The following is a 23,390-nucleotide window of genomic DNA, read 5'->3' as shown; positions in this document are numbered from 1 at the left end:
ATATGTGAAAAAAAAACATATTTTTATATAATAATTTATGATTAGGCATATATGTATAAACATTCATAATCATACCTGGCTACTATCGGTATGCTGGAGCGTTAGAGCGACAAATGAGAAATATATGACTGATGTTGAATCGTAAGATCTCTATTTTTTTTTTTTAGAATTTCAAGTGAACCGTCCCACGTATCCGGTAAAAATTTTTTTGATAGGAAGTAAAAAATTTTTGCATATTTTTTTGGTGAACAAAACCAATGAATCACTAGATAAATAAAAAATATCGTGATTCATAAAAAAATTCCCGAAAAAACAATTCGATAGTTCATTTTTACGATGATTTTGTTGATATTCACAAAAAGTGTCATAAAAGTGATTTTTTTATTTACTTAAAAAATAATCACGAAGGTGCTCTTTTAGGAACTTTTTATTATGAATCATCTAATGAGTCATTTTGTTTGTTTGCTAAAAGAATACGTACATAAAAAATTTCTTACCTTCCTACCAAATATTTCCTTCTTATTTGATTTTGGTTTTATATATATATATATATATATATATATATATATATATATATATATATATATATATATATATATATATATATACTAGCCGTTTACCCGCGCCAAGCGACGGGTGCAAATTGTTTTTTCAGAAATTAGTTTCTGGAGGTGATCAATTATTTTGCGCAAATAGTTTTCTACATCTAAACAGTTATCAATAAGAATTATTCTAGCAGAAAAAGATTGCATTTTGTTTTCAGAAAATAGTTTCCTAAGCATAGAAAAGTTCCAATTTTTCGATAAATAATTTTCGAATGACTCTTATTTTTATGTCGACTAATATTCGTTTTAGCGATTAAAGTTTGGGTAGGTGTTTAGTGAATAGTTTTTACACAATATGATAGCACTCGGGAAATGCAGTCATGACGCAGACCTCTAAGTATCATCCGATGTGATTTTTTTAACCGAAAAACTGAATTGGAAGTGGTTGGAACCGAGAGATTGCAAATAGATTGACGTTAATAACGTCGAAGAGATTATCTATAGTTATCCGAACTGGTTTGCATTTGAAAATATCATAACATTGACATATTTTTAATTTTATCCCATTTTGAACCAAACATAGTATTTAACTGGTTTATTCATGCACAATGTGTATAAATTCGCCTAATATCTATTATAAAATATGTCAACTTCTTTACACTATATTAATATGAAACTCCCTTGGCTTTTCAATTCTTTATTCTTTTCAAATAATGATTCTAAATTGTTTAGTTGATGTTAAATAAGTACAAAGAAAATAAAACATTCTACTTATTAATATAATTATTACTTTTAAAATTAGTTAATAATAAGAATAATTAATAATAAGTGATTTATAATGAATAATAATAAGTGGTTTTATAAGTTTTTAATGGATCTTCTTCAATATTTTTGTAATAGTAATAAGTGGTTTTAAAATATAATAATAATGAGAAATATACAGAAAAATGTTTCAAAAAAGTCCTAATTTTTTTAATAGAAAAGTCTCATTATTTTTTGAAAATCACATAATCTGTCATTTGCTGTTCAAATATAAAAATGAATTTATTGTTAATTTGGGCAAAATGTAAAATAATCGGGAATTTTCTGTTAAAAAACTTTTAGGACTTTACTGAAACTTTTCCCAAAAGTTTGGAACTTTTCTGTAGATTTCCCTTATTGATTTGGGTAATATATTTTAATTTTTACTCATAATAACAACGCACTATGATTACAATCATTTTTACCATGGATTTTTTTTTCAACTGTTTTTGGTTATTATGATACATGTTATGAGTTTGATTTCCTTTATAAGGTTAAATAAGTTCATGTAAGTCCCAAAATCTGCTTGTGTATTAATCAGATCCAATTGATGGTGCGGAATCCTAATCAATTGGGTGATTTCAGATAAAAATAGAATAGAATGAGAAGAAGAAGAAGAAGATGAATCTATGATGTATTCAATGTTGGAATGAAGCTCCTTACACATAGATTCATACACACACACACACACACTCTTCTCTTTAACTTTCTCTCTCACCTTACGAACATACACTTAAGCACCTAGAGAGTTCTTTTCACCTCACCCACCTAACACCTATATATACATGGGCCACAAACTTTAGGACGGACCGAAAACCCAATGGACCAAAAACCCAATGCTAGATCGAAAACTCATGGGTTTTCGGTCCAAGCTACAATTAATCCCAATATTAGTTTTCGGCCTAAATGATAAAACAATAAATGCTTAGAAAAGCAAAGTATAAACCAATTTTAGACCCAACAATCTCCCCCTTGGTTTATATCTTTCTTTTCTAATTGACCCAACAAGCTCCCCCTAAAAAGTAGCTGACACTTCTTGTCAATCTTCATTGGGAGCTTGGCTTCAGCTATTATCTTCAAATTCTTCACAGCATCAGGATGAATATATGAATCTTCTATGAATGACTTCATCCTGAGCAGTTGGGCATTTCTTCAAGATTTGACTCTGAACGCACATTGGGTGAGGAGGCTTCTTGAAAAAGATTCTTGAAAGATAGCGCTTTCAGCTTGAGAATCTTTAGAGAGAACTAACAGAGAGAAATAATCTTTTGGATCACTTCAGCAGGTTCAAGTTAGCAGCAGACTGATTGAGGAGGTTTCCATGCAATCCGTCACATAATCTTCAAGAACAACTTCACCTTGCTTCTGGTGTTGAAGGATTGAATGTCGAAAGAATAATCTTCATTTCTTGCTCCTTCGAATGAGAATTCTTCGATGCTCACGGATGAAGCATTGGCTTAGAAATTTTCGACACAATCTCCATGAGTCTTATCTATACATGCAATCAATTTTCAAGACAAAACAAAAGTAAAAGAAAATTTAGCACACAAAAAAAATATTTTTGATTTTTTGAATTTTTCTGATTTTTGTTTGTTTTTTTTTTGAACTTTTTTAATTCTCCCCCTAAATTTGTGCATAGAGGAAAACTATGACAAATTTAACAGAAACAAAAATATTTGGGATCAAAGTTATGAGACAGTCTGAACTCATTTATCAATACCTTCACCTTTATGAATAGATCTGGTGAATTGCTGGTATTGTGGTCCACTTAAACACAAATGAAATCGACAAAAAATTTCTAAATAAATCATTTAGCTGACGACGACCATGAATATTGTTGTCCACTTAAATTAAGCAGCGAGATCTACATAAAACCTCTAATGATTCAATTTTAGTTGCACTAGAACGTGTTCCCCACTTCCCGATATACCATGGTTATCAAGAACTTCCAAGATACTCCTTACTTTAGGTGAGCAGACAATTATAAAAAGAGAGGATAGATTTATAATACACATTGTTAATTAGAGATTTAGAGGGATTGAGAATTAGAAGGTTGCATATGCTGTGAACCAGGTCGGATTATGAATCACGCAAAGGAGACATCATATGGCTAACAGACAAGAAGAATATCATATATAAGATTCATAGAGACAGAGTTGCATATGTTGCAGTCCAGGTCAGATTTTTCGATCACATAGAGGAGGCAACATATGACTAACAATAAGAAAGAAAGAAAACAATTTTCTACAAACCTACTTTATCGAAATTCCCCAGTCGCCCTATCAGAACCAGAATTAAGGACATAAGTCCGTACATCAAGGAAAAGTTGAACCACAGTTCTAGATGTGTATTAATTTAGTGTATCCCGTGGGTTCCCGTGTTTATCTCACTGCTCAATCTACCCAAGCGTTGTATGGTCAGTCCAAACAATCTTATCCAAATCCACAATGCCAAATCCTCCGTGCCTACCAACACATTGAACACAAAGTCTAGACAATTCAGATTCAGTCCCTTACACAACTTTTAGACTACCCGTTATCACTTTCTTGATATCACTTCCCTTTTTGTTTTTTTTTTAATTGCCCTTTGACTTAAAAATTGAGAAAGTCAACCTTTAAATTCAAATTTAAAAAGTCAAACCGAAAATCTAAATTTGAAAATTTAAAAGTCAAATGAGAAAATCAAAGTTTAAAGTCAAAGGTTAAATTTTAAAAGTCAAAGTCAAAATTTTAAGTAAAAAGTAAAAAAAATAAATAAAAGTAAAAAATTAAAAATAAAATTTTTGGGTTTAAAAAGGATTTTAAAAATAAAATTTTGAATTCTTGGGTTAAAAATGTCAAAATTCGAAAGTTGGAACCGAGAATGGGGTGTTTTGAATTAAATTTCGAGGGATTGTGCAAAGGATCGGCTAGTCGAGATGGTAAGGCGCGCTGACTTGATCAACTACAGGTCCCGTGTTCGAACCCCGACACCCCCAAATCCGTTTCCCTTTTTTTTTAGATGCGAAGCCTGCTGCTTGCGAAGATAGCTGCGAAGCGAGGACGAAGCCGCGAAGCTGAGATCGATGCTGCGGAGCCGTGAACAAGAGGCGAGACCGAGAACCCTTGTGAACCGAACACGTGCGAGGCTTGGACCGAACACGTGACCGAAAGCTCGTACCGAATACTCCGATCCGACCGAAAACTCAGGCCGAAATCTCGGATTGAAAACCGGATCCGACCAAAAACACCTCGAAAATCGCTGTTCACGACGAAAAACATCGTTTTTGCCCCTTTTTGCTCCAAAACTCGATCAAAAACTCGTTTTTAGGAAAAACGCGAAATACAAACCCCCCTTATTTTGCCAAAGTCTATCCAAAAACGCAAGAATCTCTTCAAAATAAGATCAAATAAGCTCCATATCTGAAAAAATGATTGATACAACCTTGCTCTAATACAAATTGTATGTCCCCAAATCTGTTTGTGTATCAATCAGATCCAATTGATGGTGCGGAATCCCAATCAATTGGATGATTTCAGATCAAAGTAGAATAGAATGAGAAGAAGAAGAAGATGAATCTATGATGTATTCAATGTTGGAATGAAGCTCCATACATATAGATTCATACACACACACACACACACACTCTCTTCTCTCTAACTTTCTCTCTCACCTTACGAACACACACTTAAGCACCTAGAGAGTTCTTTTCACCTCACCCACCTAACACCTATATATATACATGGGCCACAAACTTAAGGCCGAACTGAAAACCCAATGCTAGACCGAAAACTCATGGGTTTTCGGTCCAAGCTACAATTAATCCCAATATTAGTTTTTGGCCCAAATGATAAAACAATAAATGCTTAGAAAAGAAAAGTATAAACCAATTTTAGACCCAACAGTTCATGATATTTAATAGACAAAATAGCAAAAATGGTCCCTATGGTATGCATTTTTTTGGAGTGTTAGTCCAAACCCCGACTTTTTTTGGTTCGTGGTTCTTTTGAGCCAGTTTCATTGCGGATTTGGTCCCTCGGTAAATTGAAATGACTGTAATGCCCTTGGGGTATTTATTTTCTATTTTTCTTTCATTTCTCTTTCTCTCTCTCTCTCTCTCTCTCTCTCTCTCTCTCTCTCTCTCTCTCTCTCTCTCTCTCTCTCTCTCTCTCTCTCGTCTTCTTCACAAAACAAGGAAAACTGAAAATCAAGTAAGAAACCCTTGATCCCTTTTACGTTCCAATTTCCAAGAAATAATTAAATTGAAACCAAACAAGCAATCCAGAATCATGTTCATCACAAATCTTTTAGAAATCTAAAATCAGGTTCGTGTCTCCAAAAAAAAGAAATTGAACCAAAAAACCCAAATCAAACTATCACGGATCTTTCACGCAGCCAAGAAGATGGACATGACGAGAAATGGATATCTGTGGTGCCCTTCTATTTTTTCCGTATGTTTTTTTTCTCAGAGTTGCAGATGACATATCGATATGGTGTTTGTTGGCTGATGTAGATCGATCGGTTGAATCACACAAGAACCAAGACCTCGATTTTTCCTTTTGACTTATTTTTTCGAGCTGAAATTGGTGCCTAGCTGATGAAGAACGATCATTAAAGTGTATGAGACGGTGATGGTGGCGTGTAAAGATTATTGTATGCCGATGAAACCCTAGTTACACTAGTGTTGAATTCTAGTGAAGACGAAGGTATGGGGACCTAAGAGGGATTTGATAACATATTGATTTAGGGGTATTTACATCTCCCGCTTGTTTGTGCTTCCATCAGACCTTGTTATTGCTCCAATTTCCAACTAATGGAGAACTTAGAAAAAGATGAGGAACATCGATCTACCTGCCAAATCCAACCACCCCAACCTCGAATTCGAAGTCATGAATCGTAATGTCAAGCAAACCGACCCAAACATCATATATGCTGTCAATCTTTGTGGAAAGAAATAATTTGCGCCTGATTCATAAACAAAAGTCCAAATATCAAGATCGACTTCCTTGATCGTTAATCTGATGTTGAACAAGTTGAGAAACGATCTAGAGAGAGAGAGGCTTTTCATTTTTTTAATTATTAAAATGAAAAAATAATTATTAAAACTTAAAAAAAATGAATTTAGAAATAGAAAATAAATACCCAGGGATATTAAAGTCATTTTAGTTTACGGAGGGACCAAATCCACAATGAAACTAGCTCAAAAGGACCACGAACCCGAAAAAGTCGGAGTTTGGACTAAAACCCCACAAAAATACATACCACAGGGACCATTTTTGCAATTTTTTCTATTTAATAAAGTAATATATAACACAAAATTCTAGTGAAGGCGAAGTTATGGGACCTGAGAAGGATTCGATGACATATTGATTTAGAGGTATTTACATCTCCTGCTTGTTTGTGCTTCCATCAGACCTTGTTATTGCTCCAATTTCCATCTAATGGAGACCTTAGAAAAAGATGAGGAACATCGATCTACCTGCCAAATCCGACCACCCCAACCTTGAATTCGAAGTCATGAATCGTACTGTCAAGCAAACCGACCCAAACATCACATATGGTATCAATCTTTGTGGAAAGAAAGAATTTGTGCCTGATTCATAAACAGAAGTCCAGCTATCCATATCAACTTCCTCGATCGATAATCTGTTGTTGAACAAGTTGAGAAACAATATGGAGAGAGAGAGAGCCTTTTCATTTTTTTAATTATTAAAATGAAAAAACAATTATTAAAACTTAAAAAAATGAATTTAGAAATAGAAAATAAATACCCAAGGATATTAAAGTCATTTTAGTTTACAGAGGGACCAAATCCACAATGAAACTAGCTCAAAAGGACCACGAACCCGAAAAATTCGGAGTTTGGACTAAAACCCTACAAAAATGCATACCACAGGGACCATTTTTGCAATTTTGTCTATTTAATAAAGTAATATATAACACAAAATTCTAGTGAAGACGAAGGTATGGGGACCTGAGAGGGATTCGATGACATATTGATTTAGGGGTATTTACATCTCCTGTTTGTTTGTGCTTCCATCAGACCTTGTTATTGCTCCCATTTCCATCTAATGGAGACCTTAGAAAAAGATGAGGAACATCGATCTACCTGCCAAATCCGACCACCCCAACCTTGAATTTGAAGTCATGAATCATACTGTCAAGCAAACCGACCCAAACATCACATATGCTGTTAATCTTTGTGGAAAGAAAGAATTTGCGCCTGATTCATAAACAAAAGTCTAGATATCAAGATCAACTTCCTCGATCGATAATCTAATGTTGAACAAGTTGAGAAACGATCTAGAGAGAGAGAGAGAGAGAGAGAGCCTTTTCATTTTTTTAATTACTAAAATGAAAAAATAATTATTAAAACTTAAAAAAAATGAATTTAGAAATACAAAATAAATACCCAAGGATATTAAAGTCATTTAGTTTACGGAGAAACCAAATCCACAATGAAACTAGCTCAAAATGACCACGAACCCAAAAAAGTCGGAGTTTGGACTAAAACCCCACAAAAATGCATACCACAGGGACCATTTTTGCAATTTTGTCTATTTAATAAAGTAATATATAACACAAAATCAAATATAAAGTAGATTGAAATTATAAAAAATGCAATATAGGTCAAATAATGGAATTATGCTTTGTTATAATGGAGATATGGGGATCAATCCCTTACATCTCTATTGCTTCATTATTTTGATGTGACGAAATTTGGAGTCCAACAAATACAAAACATAACATAAGAAACACATGATCCTTGAAAGAGCACCAAGGGAGGACCAAACCCCAAGAATAGAATTGAACATTTTTTAGCGTAGTATAGTATCAACAAAAACACCACCAGGAAAATTAAGATCAACCCAATTAAAATGTGAAACTTTGGGCTTTTGAAAAGGAACATAACAATAGAAAAAAAAAAAAGATCAATAGAGTATTCACATCATTCAATCGAGATGGATGAGATCAAACTCCAAACTTTATCAAACCAATCTTGAGAGCAACCACCAGCAAGGACCAAAGGCAAACCATTTAGAGAGCAATGGACTTTAGACTTCCACAGGACACATGACAATAGCAAACAATCAGAAGAGGATACAGAGCACTTCAGCACTTCATGCATTCAAGCTTGGTAGATGAAATCAAAAGCCAAATAAAAAAACAGCCAAGCTTGAGAGCAATTTCCAGCATTAGAAACATCAGTCACCACGAGTTGGTCTTAAAATGTGAATCATGAGCTGCTTTCTGGAATAAAAGCACCTGAAAAAATAGAATAATTTTTCCTTAAATCCCATAATCCCATATTAAAAAAAAAAACCCTTCAACAATTAAATGCATCATTTAACATAAAAATAGGGCAAATTAAAGGAATTAGCATTATAGCAATACCGCAATATACTCTGCCCTTTTTAGAATACATCCATGGCCAAGAGGCCTAAAATAATCAAGATTTTTAACGATTGTGAATATAAACTTCTTTTTGGATACAAGTGGTTGAAATCAACTTTAGACTTCAAAGTCTTGTTTAGAATTTAAATTACTCAAGAAAATGACACCTAAAAAGCTTTGCCTTTATGTTTTGGATTAAATTATCACAACTCCAAACTATGGAACTCAAAAGGTATGTACTTTCATTTTGGTTGTTGCATACTGTAAGTAGATGCATAATCTAGTTATGAAGACCTAATAACCCTACATTCAACTTCACATCATCAAGAAAAGGTGTAGTTTCAATACTTACAATTATATGCAACGGGTTCCATTACAGATCAGTTTTCAATTGGAAAAGTAGTGGTCTGGCCTTAAAATCAAAATGCCAATATTTTTTCCTGCAACATTAAGCGATTGAGCACCAGAATGTGCCAAAATAAAAACAAAACCAGTAGGAAATGGAACACACTAAATTCATATACGTGAGGTAATATAATATCAATCCCAATGTAATGGAAAAATTATTAATAAAAAGAAATACATATCAAATGAATATTGTTTGTACCTTGTTGAACCTCTTCTCCTGCAGCACATTCCCCCTCCATCTCCATCAATCTGAAGCAGAAAACCAAAAACCCTAGATTATTCTCATATAATTAACATTTATATCTCCATCAATCGTGTGTGCTCTCTCCAACTCTATCTCTCTCGATCGGGAATCAAACAACAGAAGCTATGCCAAATCCACAAAATCAAACCGCACATTCTTTGTCAAAAGTCAAACACGAAAATGGTTAATAGTAGCAAAAATTAGAGAAAGTAATTACCGAATAAAAGATGTTACAGATGAAGAATTACCTCTCATTTGATATGAAAAAGATGCATTAACAATACGTCCAATTCCATCAGATGATTCTAATTAGCTGTTCAATCCAAATATGAACTCAAACAAATTTCTAAATTGAATTTAGAATACGGGATTTTAAATATGAAATAAATAGCGTTGCCATTTTCTCAAATTGAAATTTGAATACGAAGCAGAATAGCAATAAATGTGTGCGTATATTTGGGAGATATTCATGGAAACCATTTTGAAATGACCAAGCTAAGAAATCGGAAGAGATTGAGCGGGAAGCCATAAAATAGGTAAATCAGATGACACATGGAAAATAACGTAAATTAGAAAACCTATAAATTGGCATGTGTCAAATAACGTAGCTAGAAAAGGGACATGTGGCATTTTTTGGTTTTGTTTATTAGGGGAGGTAGAGGTAGATTAGCTTTCAATAATGATTTGACATTTATATTGCCAAATCATCATTTATTGAATTCCACATAAGCAAAAAGTTAAGGCCACTGATTCTTCTATGGCCCATTGAAATGAGTCAGTGGTGTGCTGGAGTAAGGTTAGTATGGAATAGAAACGGTGGAGGACACCATTGTGATCGAAAAGCGGATGAAGCAAGGAAGTATGACATGTCGGAACACACGGGTACATAAAAAAAGTCACAAAGACACCAAATCCTCCATTATGGTTGACTGATTGATAGATTCAGTCTGTGTATCGATCTATTGTTGATTAGAGAGAGAATGATATAGAGACGGAGAAGAAAAGGGGGGAAGCGGTAGGAAGAGACCGTCGATGCAAAGAATAGAAAAGCCACTTTTTTTAAACCGGTAATGAAAAGTGGTGGAGAACGCCGAACTTCTTGGAAGCAAAAACGGCAAGAATCGATGTGTAGAAGTAACCGACGAATCATATATTTTTAGCCAAAATCGGACATATAAACCAAACCATAAAACCACCAACTTGAAACTTATACAATAGATAAGCCAATTTAAAATTAATTGTATACATAATTACAAAATCAATCTTCTATAATTTTATTTATTTTCGTTTTATTTTATTATCATTGACGTTGAGTAATTTAGTAGAATGACTTATGTGATTTTTCTATAATTTTATTTATTGTCATTTTATTTTATCATCATTGACTTTAAGTAAATTAGTAGAATGACTTAAAATTTGGAGTAATATCTATGGTTGACCTCTCATACACATAAAATAAAAAGAATACTTTGTCCTTATTCATTTTATTTTTTATTTTCTATTGGGATAATGACTTAAAGGGTAATATATTTTTCGATTTATACACATTTGGTCACTGAGTTTTTTTCGTCCACATTTACCCCTTCAACTTGTTAAACTGTACACATTCAATCCTTGTGACCGGTTATTCCATTTTAGCCGGGAAAAATGATTTATTAGGGTAATATATTTCTCATTTTGTACACATTTAATCTTTAATATTTTTTTATTTTAAAATAAGTCTCTTTTTGTTTTTGTATTCATTCAGTACTTATGAATGATTTATTTAGGGTTTTTCTCATGACATCTTACGTTAGACTATCATTGATGAGGTGTTTGGGGTTGTTGATGCTTATGTCCATCGCGGTCTCGACTGCTTGATTGCTTAGCTCTTGTGGTTTGGCTTAGGTTTTGTGTTCCGAACGTCGTAAATTTTTCATACGATATCTGATTTCAATGATCTTTATATCCATGTGTTCAATTTTTAAGTCTGCTATAACTTTTGTTAAGATTACTCCCGTTAAAATATAATATGTTTTTACTTACGATTTTATAAAAAAACATCCATACATGCATTCATAAAAAATGTATGGATATAAAGATCGTAAGTAAAAAATATATTACTTTTTAACGGAAGTAATCTAAACGAAAGTTGTAGTAGACTAAAATACAAACGCATAGATAGAAAGATCTAGGAATGGAAACGGGCGGGTTCGGGGTGGGGCATGGTTTCCCAAACCCGCCCTGGTATCTTTCGGGTATTTTATCGGGGCGGGACGGGTCGGGGCGAGGATAACCCACTCCCTGCCAACCTGATAAAAACTCGTTAACCGACCCGAAATAATCAAGTTTTGGGTTTCCCCGTCGGGTTCGGGTTTTTGTTTGTTATCCCTATAATAATCGTTAAAATCCGAGATAGTATGAAAAACTTATGATGTTCAAAACACATGAGACATGACCTAAGCAACCAAGTAGTCGAGATCGTGATGGACATAAACATCAAAACCCTAAAACACCTTGTTAATGATCGTTCCACGTAACATTTTGTGAGAAAAACCTAAATAAATCATTCATAAGTATTGAATGAGCACAAAAACCAAAATAAATTATTTTGCAACAAAAAAGAAATTAAGGACTAAATGTGTACAAAAATATTAAGGACCAAATATGTACAAAGTGAGAAATATATTACATTTATGATTTGCCGTTCTAACGCTCCAATGTATCGACAACAGTACCGTATGCATAATCATAAATGAATATGCATATATGTCTATTCATAGACTGAGTAATCATATATGATTATTACAGTTGGTGGCAAAAAAGGTGGTGTTGACAGAGGTGTTGGTGGTATAAGTGATATAATTGACAGTGGTGGGGTCAGTTGGTGTCAGAGGTGGTGGTAGTGGTGGTGGCGGTGGTGGTTGGGGTGGTGGTGGAGGAGAAAGGAACGGGTGACGCTATATAATCATTTATGATTATAACACGTTTGTCGCGTCGGTACGCCGGAGGGTTAGAGCGACAGACTTGAAATATGTGGCTGAGGTTGAATTTCAAGATCTCTATTTTAATTTTAATCTTAACAGAACCTCTCTCTCTCACTATATATATATATATATATATATATATATATATATATATATATATATATATATATATATATATATATATATATATCAAAGTTAATGATAACAACATGATTATTTGTAATAACATATCATATACCATATGTTTATCAATATTTTAATTATATTATTCAATTATATCGACACAACGAACATACATTCGTGTGTATATATATATATATATATATATATATATATATATATATATATATATATATATATATATATATATATATATATATATATATATTGAGTGTAATAGAGACCAAAGTATTTTAACCATATTCATTTGATAGCCCTAAAACTTTTTAATTTCTCTTTTAATTATTAAATTAAAATTATTATTATTATTATTATTATTATTATTATTATTATTATTATTATTATTATTATTATGTTAACTCTTTATTTTTCAATTTGGATACTTAACTTATTTGTTTAAACCAGATATAAAATATTATATTTCAATTCTACCACATTAAAACTATTAATTTAATATACATATAACATGTTAATTTAAGTATGAGGTGAAATTTAAAACATAAATCAAAATTTTAAATGGACTTTAAATCTGTTTGTCCAAAGACTCCTTTTAAATTAGTTTATAAAATTTAAGTATAATATTAAATACTATAAAACTTAAATTAAAATACAAGCCATATTTATTTGAAATCCTAAACTTTTTCAATTTTTTTTTTAACTTAGGAATTAAACTCTATTATTATTTTATTTTAATTTTAACTCTTCATTTTAAATATTTTCAACTTTTATCTTCAACTTTAAATCTTACTGTCCAACGATTACTTTTAAACTTTTAAACTTTTCTTTTAATTTTGGGGCCATAATACCATTGTTTGTTAATGTTGTAATATAATGGTAGCCGTTGGGCCGTAATACCATTGATGTATGTTGTTTAATGATATTGGTAGTATTAATGGTTGTAATGCGATTTTTGTATGTTAAATGACAATAATAACCTTTGTGGATGTAATTCTATAACCAGATGATTTTAATAGGCCTATGTGGATGTAAACCATAACTTATATTGTTGATTGATTGTGGCGAGCCTTTGTATCAAAAAAGAAAAAAAAACATAAATTGTCACTATGGTTTTCTCAGATCTGAAATTTAGCCCCCATGGTTTAAAAACATCATAGATTGTTCCTATGCTTTCAAAACTTTTGACAATTGGTCTTTATTGCTAACTCTTTTAAGTTTTGTAGTTAGAAGGACATTTTCGTCATTTCACTACCACATGAACCATTTATGATGTTTTCTCTTATTTAAAAATGAAATAATACACACTTATGAACACATATACAAACACACACCCTCTCCCACTAGATTTTTTCGTTTGTTCTTAAAAACGCACACTCATAAATCTAAAATTGTTTCTGCAGCTCAAAAGAAAACCCATAAATTTTATCTATAGTCGAGTATGTATGTTTCATTTTGGAAATTGATTTTTGTTTATTCATCACCATAAATCGATTTGTGCTTATTCATCCCCAGAAAGCGATTTATGTGTGTATGCTTTCATTTTCTAAAACAGAAATGTGTTAAAAGACCCCCATTGCATATTATTTTTTTTTTTTTCATTTTTTTTAAAATAAGAGAAAACATCATAAATGGTCCCTATGGTAGTGAAATGACGAAAATGTCCTTCTGTTAACAGATAAAACTTAATGGAGTTAGCAATAAAGACCAATCGTCAAAAGTTTTGAAAGCATAGTGATCATCTATGATATTTTTAAACCACGAGGACTAAACTTCAGATTTGGAGAAACCACATGGACCATTTATGATTTTTTTTCCGACAAAAGAACATAGTTGATAATCGTTGTATTTTTTTGAAAGGATTTATGTGAGTTTGTATACATCGACTTTGATTTAATCTTTATGATTAAATGATGCTGATATTATGCGTGTATGCTGAGAGATAAAAGAATTGTTAACCTGAGTTGTTTTGTAAGTTAAAAATGAAAGATAATTGGTATACTTTGTATTAGTTTGCCGGGTTTAACTTATTTTATGACTAAAAAAATTAACTAATTTATTTTATCTATGGAAAATGTTATATAAACTCCCTCATTTAATTAGTCCTTTTTTAAAACATACATCATATTTAATTAGTCTCATCTTTATTTTTCACACATAAAATACAAAAAATTTATTTCATCATAGTTATAAAAAGAAAAAAAAATTAATAATACATATACGTAAATAACCGACAAAGCTGTATCTAAATAAATATTGTAATAACTTAAACATTTTACAAACATAAGTAATTTAAACAAAGCATATAGTGTATGAAGCAAACACTCTTTAATTTTTTCATATCAATTCCAACCACAAAACCACAAAAAAAATATGAAATATGCCCGTAAAACCATAAAAAGTACATGAGCATTTTAGGAACAAAAAATAAGCTCTACATAGAGAAGCGGCCCTCCAATAAACCATTTTTATTGATCATCATAAACCCTAGTTCCAAGCTTTTAGCTACTTCGTCCCTTGATTCTAGGTAGAACATAAATTTTAGAATTCTTTGTTCAAGAATTTCAGCCCCAAAAAGCAACATAATAGCAAAATAAGATAAACCCCGTTTTAATTTTCAATATGGACTATGAAAGTTGAACAAATAAGTATGCAACAAAAAGCATGGAATCTTACAAATCGATCGCTTTGCTTACTGTGGGGTTGAGTACATACTCGTGTTAGCACCTCTACCATCTATTGTTGCTCGACAAACATAATTAAATCTAATCATAACGATTAAACTGGAAAATAGAAGTGTGTGGAAGTCAACAAATAACAAAGATTCCACAAATATGTGTATCCAGTTCAATAAGAAAAGTCAAAAAAGGTCAACCTCATGGCAATTATATGTTCTTAAAATTTCTCATCATAATCGACTGATGCAAACCTCATATATCAATAAAGCCGATGATGAATAACAATAATATGTTTTCAAAGTTGATATTAGTTTATGAAGAATCCAGTTGGATGAAGATATAAAATCTAAATAGCATAAATAGATGAAGTAGAAACTATGTTTTCAAATAGAAGATTGCAAGCTACAAAAACACCACACAAGAAATTAAATTGCAAAGTTCAAAAGGAACTCAAGTTTATTTGAAAATTTTTTTGCTTTGGAGAACTGAAGACCAATAGGAATTACAGAATAAATTTCCAAGAGTATTCCAAGCATAAATCAGAGTAATCAAGTTTATTGATGTGTTATAATCTTTGAAGAAATATACAACAATAAACAATGATTAATTCTTATCTGAATCCAAAACAATTTGAACAACTAGGGTGAGTTTAATGGTACACCATGTACAAAAAAATGATTCTTTATCGCCTTACAAAGCCTATTTCCATTTATTACAAGCAAAGATAAACAAAAAAAAAGCAAGCATGTGATAGGACTTTAAACTATCACCAACATATTTTATAAACTTCATATGGAATTGATAAAATTAAAGTTTTAGTTTATGAAGAATCATGTTGCCTTAGTTGAGGTGGAAGCACCCATAGCTCAAAGCCCTACAACAACATAATGATTTTTTTATTGGAAGAATGTCTTTGTTATCTTGTTTCTTTTCTTGGTGAATTCAAGGTTATTTTGAATGAGCACACACAGATCCTCTTTTTCAGAATTTGAAGTTTATAAATTGCAATATTGTATGTTGTATGATTTATTATCTTAGTATCAGAACAATTGAAGTGAAAAAAATTGTAATGATAATGGCCTCCTAGCGTCCTTGCTGAAACGTGTCATAGTATTTTTAAATATACATTGTGCTAATATAGAAAACAAAAGTAAACTGCTATAAATGGATGATTTTTCAAAGTAAATGCATTGATAAAACAAATAGTTTGATGTTTAAATGTTATAACAGAAAGAAAATTGAGAGTACAATGCAAAAATGGGATGGTTTTTGAAAATTGAGAGTACAACGTAAAATGCTGTAATTTGATGATTTTTCAATGTAAAATGCATGGATAAGGAAAAAAAAAAGGATTCAAACTATCTCGTTTCGTAGAAGGGTTTTCTGCAATCGACATTCCACAATATAGTTTGTTTTCTAAAATTCTAATATAACCGATTAATATCTTCTCTATTCCAATTGTGTGTTATTGAAATTGTGACCTGTTGAAATCGTTTGTTGCTACTTTACTCGTTACTAAAATCTTGTGTTACTTTACCAAAATCATGACTTAAAATCGGGGGACTTCTTAAAATCGTGCCATACTGAAATCATGTGTTATTGAAATTGCATTTTTGCAATAGTAGACATTTGTTTTGTTTTGGATATTAAGCTATAAATAAAGTTGTTTTGGAATGAATGTTTTTTGGTTTTAGCAATCCATTTTACATGTGTTGTAATGCATAACTTATAGCATAATCTTAATATCGTAAATGAGTAGAGTAAAAGGGTTGAAAATTCGTTGATCCGGGTGGATAAGGGTATGAGTTTAATTACTCATAACCATACAGGTTACAGGTCGGGTTTGGATCAGCATTTGAAAATTGCTTAATGGGTTTCGTCAATCCGCTAAAAATGGGATGTTTTTTGAAATCCAATGTGCTGATAAAACGAAAAATCAAAGTACGATGCTAAAAATGGGATAATTTTTAAAATGCAATGTGGTAATAATAATAAAGAACTAAAACTAGAATGTTATAATTTGAAAAAATTTCAATGTAAAATGCATAGATGAAAAAAAATAAAAAGTCTGGTGTTTCAAATCCTTAATCCTTGACTCCGTGCTAAAACCACTATATGATTCATTCATACACTTAACATTCTAAATTCCTTTTTTTCTTAAATCTAAATATCACCATATGTCCATAACTAATCATATTTGTGGATCATTACCGGATAAAGTCTTAAACTAACACGTATAATAATGTGATGATTTTTTAAAGTAAACTAGATATAAGATTAAAAAAAGTTTGTTCTTTCAATGTTGTAACAGAAAGGAAAGTGAGTACAATTGTAAAAATGAGATGATTTTTAATAATTGCAATATGCTAATAATATGGAACTTAAAGTACAATGCTACAATTGGAAGATTTTTCAAAGTAAAATGCATAGATGAGAAAAAAAAGAAATTTAATGTTTCAATATTGTAGCAAAAAGAAAAGTGAAAGTACAATGCTAAAAATGGTATATTTTAAAAATGCAATGTGCTTATATCAAGTGTAAGTAGAATGCAATAACTCGAAAATTTTTCAAAGTATAATGCATATATAAGAAAAAAGATGTTTCATGTTTCATTGTTGTTATAGAAAGACATGTGAAAGAAAAATGCTAAAAATGGATAGTTTTTTAAAATTTAATATGCTAATAATAAGAAAATAAAAATTTAATAGTGTACCTATATGCATCATTTATTATCATTCACACCTAAAGTGATTAAAGTAGAAGAATCATACTTTTCTATGAATTTTTTAACATCAATATGCTAATAATACGACTAAATCTGGCTTTATACTTTCTCTATGAAGTTTTTAACATCAAAGTAGAAGAATCATACTTCTCTTGTCTAATCATGACACCCAAGGCTTACATATACCAAAAATCTTCCTGCTACGACAACTTTATGATTTATTAATATGCTTAAACTTCTAAAGTCCTTTTTCTCCTCAATCCATATATCACCATATGTCCATATTTCATCATATTCCTAGATCATTACCGAAATAAGTCTAAAACTAACACCTATTATCCATACTTAACCTCATCATACTAATCATATCCTCAAAGCACATATACATATAAGATGCTTAAATATTCAAATGGAACTTTTCAATATAAAGATCCAATCTTCTTGTCATTTATCTATTTGCTAGGGTATTACCATGATATAACATAATCACGGTATCATTAAAACATTGGTTAATTCTCATGTAATACATATTTCATCTTTTGTGCCATCATTCTAATCCTAATGTATTCCTACAATAAAGCTATGCTTCATGTAAATAAATCTTTTGTCATTTGTTCATTCTTAGCATCCCCTTGATTGGTTAATGTTTCTTCCAAAATAATATGCATAGTTGAGGAAAAAAAAGCTTGATGTTTCAAGGTTGTAACAGAAAGAAAAAAGTATAATGCTAAATATGGGACGATTTTTGAAAATATCCTCTAAGAACATATACATATGATGCTTAAATATTTAAATGGTACTTATTTGTACAAAGAAAGAAAATTGAGTACAATCCCCTTCATTTAACATGTAATCGTTTAACATGTAATAAACATTTCATCTTTCATGTCATTTGTTCATTTATAGCATCCCCTTCATTGGTTCATGTTTATTTCAAAGTAATGTTGTAAAAGAAAGAAAATTGAGTACAATCCTAATAATGGGAAGATTTTTGAAAATACAATGTGTTAATAATAAGAAAACTTAATGTAGAATGATATAATTGGATATTTTTCAAAGTATAATGCATGGATGAGAAAAAAATAAAAGTTTGATATTTCAAAGTTATAACAAAAAGGAAAGTGAGTACAATGCTAAAAACGGGATGGTTTTTGAAAATCCAATGTTTTAACATAAAGGAAAGTTAAAACAAAATGCTAAAAATGGAATAATTTTTAAAACTGGAGAGTGTTAATATTTAGAAAACTAAAAATAGAATGCTTTAAATGGATGATTTGTTAAAGTTAACTACAAAGATGACATCAAAAAAGGTTTCATGTTTTAGCGTCGTAACAGAAATGAAAGTGAAAGCACAATGCTAAAATGGGATGATTTTAAAATGCAATGTTTAATATTTAAAGACTGAAAGTAGAATGCTATAAATGGATGATTTTTTAAAGTAAACTGCATAGACAAGGAAAAGAAGTTTTATGGATAAGTGTTGTAACAGAATGTAAAGTGATTGTACAACGCTAAAAGTTAAATGATTTTTGAAAATTCAATGTGTGAATAATAAAAAACCGAAGAGTGTAATAATGATGATTTTTTAAAGTAGTTACATAGATGATAAAATAATGTTTGATGTTTCAATGTTGTAATAGAACTGAAAGTGAGTCCAATTCTAGACAATGAGATGATTTCTAAAAAATGCCATTAGCTAATAATATGAAAATGGATAAAAGAATGCTACAATTGAAAGATTTTTCAAAGTAAAATGCATAGATAAGAAAAAGAAGTTTGATGTTTCAATGTTGCAACAAAAATAAAGTGATAACAGAATGCTAAAAATGGTATCATTTTTTAAAATGCAATGTGCTTATCATAAAAAAACAAAAAGTAAAATGCTATAATTGGAAGATTTTGCAAAGTAAAATGCATAGATAAGAAAAAAGAAGTTTCTACTTTAAACGGTGTTACCAAAAGGACAAGTGAAAGTAAAATGCTAAAAATGGGATGAGTTTTTGAAATTCAATATGCTAAATATAAGAAAACCAAAATTTAACAATGTCCTTATATGTATCATGTATTATCATTCATACCTGAAGCGATCATTATATATCATGACATTAAAACTAAATTTAACTTGTACTTTTTATATGAAGTATTTAACATCAAAATAGAAGAATCATACTTCTCTTGTCTAATTATTTTAATTATGACACCCAAGGCTTACATCATCCTCGACTTACAAATAATCTTAAGAATATGATACGTTCCTACCCTTCAAATCCTCAATCATTGACATCCTGCTAAGACCACTTTATAATTTATTCATATACTTACATTTTAAATTCTTCTTTTCGTTAATCTATATATCATCATATTCCTATATCATTACCAGATAAAGTCTTAAATTAACACCTATTATCCATACTTAACATCATCATACTAATCATATCCTCAAAGCACATATATACATACATGATGCTTAAATATTAAAATAATACTTACTAGTATAAAGATCCAATCTCGTTGTCATTAATCTATCTGATATGTTATTATTATGATAAAACATAAGCATGGGATCCTTAAAACATTGGTCGTTTCACATGTAATACATATTTCATCTTTTCCTTAATCCATAACTCACAATATGTCCATGATTATCCATATTCCTAGATCATTACTAAATAAAGTCTAAAACTAACACCTATTGTCCATACTTAAACTCATTATACTAATCATATCCATAAAGCACATATACTTATATGATGCTTAAATATACAAACAATACTTATTTGTACAAAGATCCAATCTTGTCGGCATTAATCTTTACTATGTTATTATTACAAAATAAAGTCTAAAACTAACACCTATTATCCATACTTATCCTCATCTTCCTAACCTTCTTGTTGTTAATCTATTTGCTATGCTATCATAATGAGAGAACATAATCATGGGATGATTTTTGAAATTACAATATGCTAATAATAAAAAAAATTAAAGTAAAATGCTATTATAGGATGGTATTAACAAGTAAAATGCATGGATGAAAAAAACAAAAGTTTGATGTTTCAATTTTGTAACAGAAAGAAAAGTTAGATTACAACTCTAAATGGAGATGATTTTGAAAAAAATGCAATGCATTAATAATATGAAATCAGAAAGTAAGAAAACTGAAACTGAGACAGAAAGGAAAGTGAAACCAATGCTAAAATTGAGACGATTTTTTAAAATACAATGTGCTAATTATATAAAAACTGAAAGTAGAATGCTATAATTAGAAGATTTTTCAAAGTAAAATGCATAGATGGGGAAAAAGAAGTTTTTATGTTTCAAAGTTGTGACAAAAAAAAAGTGAAAGTGTAATTCAGAATTTTCATACTATGAATTGAATATAAAAAAGAAGTCTAGGGTTTCAATGTTATAACGAAAAGAAAAGCAAAAGTACAATGCTAAAAATGAGATAATTTTTGAAAACGCAGTGTGCTAATAATATGAAAACTAAAAGCAGAATGCTATAGTTAGAAAACCTTTCAAAGTAAAATGCATAGATGAGAAAAAAGTAGGTTCATGTTTCAATTTTATTATAGAAAGACCAGATAAAGTCTAAAATTAGCACCTATTATCCATACTTAACCTTATCATACTAATCATATCCTCAAAGCACATTAACATATATGATGCATAAATATTCAAATGGTACTTATTAGTACAAGGATTCAATCTTGTTGTCATTAATCTATTTGCAAAGTTATTATTATGATAGAACATAATCATGGGATCCTTGAAACATTGGATATTTTGAATGTAATACATATATCATCTTTCTTTTCATAATTCCAATCCTAATGTAACAAAAAACAAATTGAGAATACAGCGCTAAAAATGTGAAGACTTTTGAAATGACAATGTGCTAATAATAAGAAAAGTAAAAGCATAATGCTATAATGTGATGATTTTTCAAAGTAAAGTACATAGACGATAAAAAAAAGTTTGATGTTTCAATGTTGTAACAAAAAGGAAAGTGAAAGCATAATGCTAAAAAGGAGAACATTTTCAAAATGCAATATGTTAATATTTAGAAAACTGAAAATAGAATGCTATAAATTGACGATTTTTCAAAGTAAAACTGCATAGATGAGAAAAAATAAATTTGATGTTTCAATGTTGTAACAGAAAGATAAGTGAGGGTACAATGCTAAAAATAGGATGATTTTAAAAATTACAATGTGCTAATATTTAAAATAAGAATGTAGAAAGCTATAAACGGATGATTTTTTAAAGTAAAATACATGGATGAGAGCAAAAAAGTTTGATGTTTCAAGGTTGTAACATAAAGGAAAGTATAAGTAAAATGCTAAAAATGGGATGATTTTTGAAAATGCAATGTGCAAATAATAAGAAACTGAAAACTAAATGCTATAATTGGAAGGTTTTTTAAAAGTAAGATGCACTTATAAGAAAAAAAAGTTGGATATTTCAATGTTCTAATAATAGGAAAAGTAAATGTACAATGCTATAATCGGTAGAGAGAATTTTCTAAGCATCCACTTAAGTGATATACTTTAGATAAGGGTAATATGAGAAAATCAGCAAAATAAAGAGCATGTATTTAGTATAGGGGTATTTTTGGTATTCACTTAATATAGTGGGTTATGACATAAGAGGGTAGATGGAAAGAGTGCATGGATCTGGTCATTGTACCCTTCAAATCCTCAATCCTTGACTTCCTACTAAGATCAACTTATGATTTATTCATACTCTTTAACATTCTAAATTCTTCTTTTCCTTAATCTATATATCATTATCAAATAAAGTCTTAAAATAACACCTATTATAATGAACCGAGAGTACATATACATATATGATGCTTAAATATTAAGATGGTACTTATTTGTACAAAGATCCAATCTTGTAGTCCTTATCTTTTTGCTATGTTATTATTATGAAAGAACATAATCATGGGATCGTTAAAACATTGGTTATTTCACATGTAATACATATTTCATCTTTCTTGTCATCATTCTAATCCTACTGTATCCCTACAATAAGACTATGCTCCATATCCCCTTAATTGATTCATGTTTCTTTCATAGTAAAATGCATAGATGAGAACAAAGAAGTTCCATGTTTTAATGTTGTAAAGAAAGAAAAGTGAAAGTAATGCCAAAAATAGGATGATTTTTCAAAACACAATATGCTAATAATAAAAAAATCAAAAGTAGAATGCTATAATGTGATGATTTTTCGAAGTAATTTGCATAGATGAGAAGAAAAAAAAAAAGATTGATGTTCCAATATTGTAACTGAAAGTAAAGTGATAGACAATGCTAAAAATGAGATGGTTTTTAAAAATGTAATGTGATAATATTTAAAAAACTAAAGTAGAATGATATAAATGGATGATTTTTCAAAGTAAACTGCATATATGGGAAAAAAATGTAATGTTTTCATGTTGTAACAAATAGGTAAGTGAATGCACAATGCTAAAAATGAGATGATTTTTAAAAATGCATAGTGCTAATATTTAAA

The 23,390-nt window shown here is 30.2% G+C and overlaps 1 protein-coding gene and 1 long non-coding RNA gene across 19 annotated transcripts in view; both read right to left on the bottom strand.

Annotated features, from left to right (window-relative positions):
* Nucleotides 1-8,007: 8,007 nt before the first annotated feature.
* LOC122197291 (uncharacterized) lies at nucleotides 8,008-9,960 on the bottom strand. Its single transcript, XR_006190300.2, has 4 exons — nucleotides 9,621-9,960; nucleotides 9,328-9,528; nucleotides 9,073-9,160; nucleotides 8,008-8,591 (listed from the first exon to the last, which is right to left on the bottom strand). It is a non-coding gene; the product is annotated as an uncharacterized LOC122197291 (long non-coding RNA).
* A 4,753-nt stretch (nucleotides 9,961-14,713) lies between these two features.
* The window catches only part of LOC111876763 (uncharacterized), a 32,740-nt gene continuing 24,063 nt past the window's right edge, over nucleotides 14,714-23,390 (bottom strand). For 13 of the 18 annotated variants that reach the window (XR_008231501.1, XR_008231500.1, XM_052770239.1 and 10 more), the window contains one exon: nucleotides 14,714-14,996. Coding sequence is in view for 16 of the 18 variants with exons in the window: in XM_052770239.1 (XP_052626199.1) it covers nucleotides 14,908-14,996 (89 nt within the window). In the remaining 2 variants the exon portion in view is untranslated. Of the gene's footprint in view, nucleotides 14,997-15,149; nucleotides 15,210-15,736; nucleotides 16,026-23,390 lie in introns of those variants that run through there. The other 5 variants (XM_052770246.1, XM_052770251.1, XM_052770250.1 and 2 more) reach the window with 3 other exon arrangements.

This window comes from Lactuca sativa, chromosome 4, assembly GCF_002870075.4.
Source record: "Lactuca sativa cultivar Salinas chromosome 4, Lsat_Salinas_v11, whole genome shotgun sequence".
Lineage (NCBI taxonomy): Eukaryota > Viridiplantae > Streptophyta > Magnoliopsida > Asterales > Asteraceae > Lactuca > Lactuca sativa.
The sequence above is the reverse complement of the archived record's forward strand: the minus strand, read 5'-3'. Positions and strand labels throughout refer to the sequence as shown.